This window comes from Oryzias melastigma, linkage group LG6 (assembly GCF_002922805.2).
Source record: "Oryzias melastigma strain HK-1 linkage group LG6, ASM292280v2, whole genome shotgun sequence".
NCBI classification, from domain to species: domain Eukaryota; kingdom Metazoa; phylum Chordata; class Actinopteri; order Beloniformes; family Adrianichthyidae; genus Oryzias; species Oryzias melastigma.
The window spans coordinates 1,373,698-1,378,292 of NC_050517.1; the positions used below are offsets into that span (position 1 = coordinate 1,373,698).

Below are 4,595 nucleotides of genomic sequence, written 5' to 3' on the forward strand. Positions count from 1 at the left end.
CACCACCACCACCAAAACAAGACTCCGCCCACATGGACAGCAGGTAAAGCTAAGTTTGCCTCATCGCTGGGAAGGCGGAGTCATGACCCCAGGAGGCTCAGGTGTGTGGGGGAGGGGGTGCAAAGACAGTTCAAAGTGTTTTCATAAAAGATCAAAGGAAAGATCAAAGGAGCTCTGAAACAAACATTTAAAGAAAGTTTAAAAACAGTTCAGATATCAATGTGGATGTAAACGTCTGAACCAATCAGAAGCAGCGGAGTACAGGTGAGTCTATCTGGATTTACATCACCTATCTCAGCTGATCTGAGGCTCCCTGGAGTCTGTTATAGATCTGTGGAGCATAGAAGCTGAATGCAGCTTCTTCAGGTTTGGTTCTGGCTCTGACTAAAACCAGATCAGGTCCGGCGGCTCCAAACCGGGTCAGGAGGTCATTCATGTAGCTATAACCGTTCAAAGTAGGTGGTTGTGGGTGGGGGAGGGGGAAGGGGTGCTTACCTGCTGGGGGCCAGGCTTTGATGTATCCGGTGCAGTGAACCACGGAGTACTGAGCCTCCCCCTCCTTAGACGGTCCCAGCCCATTCCTGAAGAAAAACACATATCCCATCAGGCTCAGCGGGCCCCCTGATGCCTCCCCGACAGGAGCCCTGCCAAGGGGGTCTCTCTGAAGTCTGCTCCATACCTATATCTCTTCCTCATGTTGGACAGACGGTTCAGGGAGATGTGGTCCAGGGGGGCACTACCACACCTGCACACACACCCAGATCAGAGACGGACAGCAGCGCACCTGTGACATGAGTGGGGGCGGAGCCAGAGGCTGACCTCATGCGGCAGATAAAGGAGCGCCGGGATCCCATGCACATCCTCATGGATGACTGCTGGCCCTCCTTCTTCACCGTACCTGTCTTCAGGTCCAGGATGCGCCCTGTCCAGAAGACAGACCTGATGAGCTAAGGGGTCTGATGGGAGCAAGTGGAGACCCCCGAGAACCACCAATGATGACCCCGCTCCCCCAAGACCTGCAGATGACCCCGCTCCCCGAAGACCCACATACAGAGACCCCACACCCCCAAGACCTGCTGATGATGACCCCGCTCCCCCAAGACTCGCAGACAGAGCCCTCGCTCCCCCAAGACCTGCAGACAGAGCCCTCGCACCCCCAAAACTTCCTCTGGGACCATCAGTCAGAGCGTCTTGGCAGAGTGTTACTGCCCTCTGCTGGCTGCTTACCTGAGCCCCTCCTCTTTGCTAAGTAAACGCCAGCTGTGGGCGGGGCCACACATTCATTTGTACACAATGGTGAATGTTCCTGATCATTTAACCTCTGCAGAGTTTCCCTGACCTGGGGGGGTCTAGAAGTCGCATCATTCCGTTGGTTTGGGGCTCACCAGACCCGTTTGGGGCGTTTGTTAGATGGACTTTTGTTCAAAATGAAGTTCTGGAGATAAAAACTGTGAGCTTGAAACCAGATAAAGAGTCTGAAATCCATGGTCAGAACCGGTACCATCGACCAGAATGGACCCACCTGTCATGGAGTTCTCCGATGTGCTCAGTTGCTCCCTCAGTTTGTCCACGTCGTCCGGGTGGACCTGCTCATACAGGGTGCTGCCAAACCACTCGGACTGGGGTTGGTTCAGAACCGGGGTCACAGAGTCCGACACATAAATCACCCGTCCTGTTTCTGCCGCCACCACGAACAAGAAGCCGTCCGCCGCCTCCAGGATGAGGTGCTTCAACTCCTGCAAGGGACCGAGAATCGTGAAAGAAAAACTGCACCAGAACCAGATCCATCCGGATCTGGGACAGACCCCTCCAGGTGTGAGACAGACCCACAGAGTGTGGAACAGATCTATTAGTCTGGATCAGATCCATTCAGTCTGGATCCGGTCCATCATGACCGTCTGTTGTCAGAACCGAGCAGTAACCATGTGTTTGGGTCAGAGGAGCAGCAGAAGTTCTAAACTCCTCACAGCGTGAAGCAGCAGCCAGAAGAAGACTCCGCCCACTTTAGGGTCCCAGTATGACATCACGGTGTTGTAGCTAAAGCCCCCCCGTCAGAACCGACCCGCTCCAGACACGTACCTGCTCTGTTAGGAAGGAGGGCTTGTATGCGCCGTCGGTGGAGGTGTTGCCGGTTCCCCTCATGGACTTCATGTGGGACACGGCCATCCGAAGGATGGTCAGCTTGTCCGGTTTCCGGGCCAAGGCGCTGCAGGTGGGAACCATGTCTGACAGCTCAGTGATGTACTGGGTCATCTTGTTGCGCCGGCGCCGCTCGATCTCGCTGTGGTTCTCTCTGACACAGCAAAATGGGAGTTTAAGGAGTGGACCGGAACCAGGATAGCTGCTGAGCAGAACCAGAAGCATCTCTGCAGTCTCACCTTGAAAACTTGCTTGGCCCCTCCCCATCCTCATCATCGAAGTCCATTCTGGAGGACAGAAACACGGATCAGAACCGTTAAACAAGCGGAGGGCGCCCCCGGCTGAAGACGACGGTGTGGGGGGGGCATTGGTTCCGTCTTTGCTCGCCCTCTTCCGGTTCTGACATCTTCTCCAGCATCAACTCCTGGTGAATCCTGCGTCTGACTGGCTGCAGGGTGTCCATTAAAAGGGAAGGTTCTGCTCAGATTGCCGAACTGTTCTGTGTTACTGGTAACCGTAGCAACAGAAGCTTGGAACACGTTTATGGATAATTCTATGATGAATGAATGACAGAAATAGTTTGCTGGTCAGAGTTCCTGGTGGAGTTTTCTTCAACCAAAGCGATCTGGACAAACTTTATCTCCATCGTCCGGACACCGTGACCGTTACCATGACAACGTGTCACACCGCAGAGTCCGCTGCTTGTGTAAAACAATTTGAATGTAAAATAACAAGATGTAAATATTGCTCATGGTTTTAGCGCGGTCTCCGTTCTCAGCCCATCACTTCCTGGTCATGACACCGCGGATCCTCTTCCTTTCTGGATTTTCCGGTCATTTGTTTGTGATGAATGAATACGAGTCCTGTGAGTGAGAGCTGTCACAGTACACCTGCTGCTGGACCCCCCACACCATGGCATTGCATCATGGGTATTTAATCATGCTGTGAATGGATTCATTGAACAAGGCAAAGCTTTTATTTTGAAACTCACCCCGCTGACCTCCTCTTCCCCCCTCGGCCTGGCGCCGCTCCGCCCATCCTCACCTGACCAGACCCCACTGCCCCGGGCATCGCCACCGCCCCCGGCAGCTCACTCCCCATCTCTGGTGACAGAAGCAGAACCAAGAGTTGGACCGGAACCATCTCCTGCTCCCTCAGCTTCCTCTGACAGACTCGGGTTTCAGGCGTTTCAGCTGAAACTGAGCAGGTCTCTGAACTCCTCCACTGTGATTGGAGGCGGCCGTTGCCATGGCAGCAGACTCAGGCTCAATGATTAACAGCATCCTCTGGTCTGAATGAAGGTTCACTGAGGAGTCCGAACGGGACAGGGAGGCTCCGCCCACCTCACACCATGTGACCTCTTTTAAACATTTTCATCACAGGAACAAACTCCACACCGTTTTTAAAATCTGTTTATGAGCAGAACCGTTTCGGGTCTGAGCGGATGTTCTGTTGACAGTCTGGACCTCGGTTAGCATGTAGCGAAGGTTCTGACCCGGTTTAGGTTTCAGACTGCTGTCTCCGTTCACAGAACCCTCCAGTTCTGGAGGAGCGCAGGTCCAGAACCAGACCGGAAGTATGTGAAGTTTGGGAGCACAGCTGGCGGGAAGGCGTTACCATGGAGACCGCGGTGTCATTAATTGGCTGAATAACGGTTTCCAGCTCTGACAATGGCGTGCGCGTGCGCGTGTGACGCAGTTGTTTACGTGTTGGAGGAAAAATGTTGCACACGGGAACCGGTACCGGGTTCTGTTCTCCCGGTACTGATAGACCCGGTCTGGCGCCGGTCCGTTAGAACCACAGGCTGAGGCGGGTTCGGGTGGCACCGGCCCACGGTCTTGGGCCTCTCACGCACGGTTCCGGTTCGTCCGGACAGTTCCGGGCCTGCGGAGGCCCGGACGGAGCGCGAGCCCTTTGTTTCTCTGAGAGCGGAGAGGGGGGGCAAAGGGCTCGGCCGGGATGGACCGGACCGGCGGTTCCAGAGATCAGGAACCTTTGTGTGACAACAAAGGAGCAGCTGTGAGCACAGGTTCGGACTGAGCTGAACCGGACCGGGAGAATGAGCCGCAGCAGCTCGGCGCGGTGGGGGAGGGGGCTGCAGGAGAGCTGCAGTCAGTCCGGTCCGGTTCGGCCCACACACACAGGTCCATCCAGAACCCGGCGGACTTACCGGACGGGTTGACCGCGGCGGGGGTTGCCATGTTCGCTGAAAGGGTGACGCACAATGGAGCCGCTGCCGTCCGGACCGGAGCTCGGTTCGGAGTCCAGTTCACATCCGATGACGTGGACAGGAAGAAGCCGAACCCAGCGTCCCGAACCCCGCTGCGATCGAAAACTGGATCGAAGGGTTAATCTGGACCAGGGAAAAATGCGAGACGGACTTAATGAGATGCGAGATGAGATCGGAAACACCGCGAGACTTTGAGTGAGGGGGAGGGGGAGGAGAGGGGGGCTGT

The 4,595-nt window shown here is 55.4% G+C and overlaps 1 protein-coding gene across 1 annotated transcript in view; it reads right to left on the reverse strand.

The window, feature by feature from the left end:
* arnt2 (aryl-hydrocarbon receptor nuclear translocator 2) overlaps positions 1–4,595 on the reverse strand; it is a gene marked incomplete at its 5' end in the record, with an annotated part of 11,594 nt that extends 6,999 nt beyond the window's left edge. Inside the window, 8 exon segments of the mRNA XM_024281904.1 lie at positions 496–581; positions 680–745; positions 820–922; positions 1,523–1,736; positions 2,080–2,293; positions 2,379–2,426; positions 3,131–3,242; positions 4,310–4,595. Of these exon segments, the coding sequence (XP_024137672.1) occupies positions 496–581; positions 680–745; positions 820–922; positions 1,523–1,736; positions 2,080–2,293; positions 2,379–2,426; positions 3,131–3,242; positions 4,310–4,340 (874 nt within the window).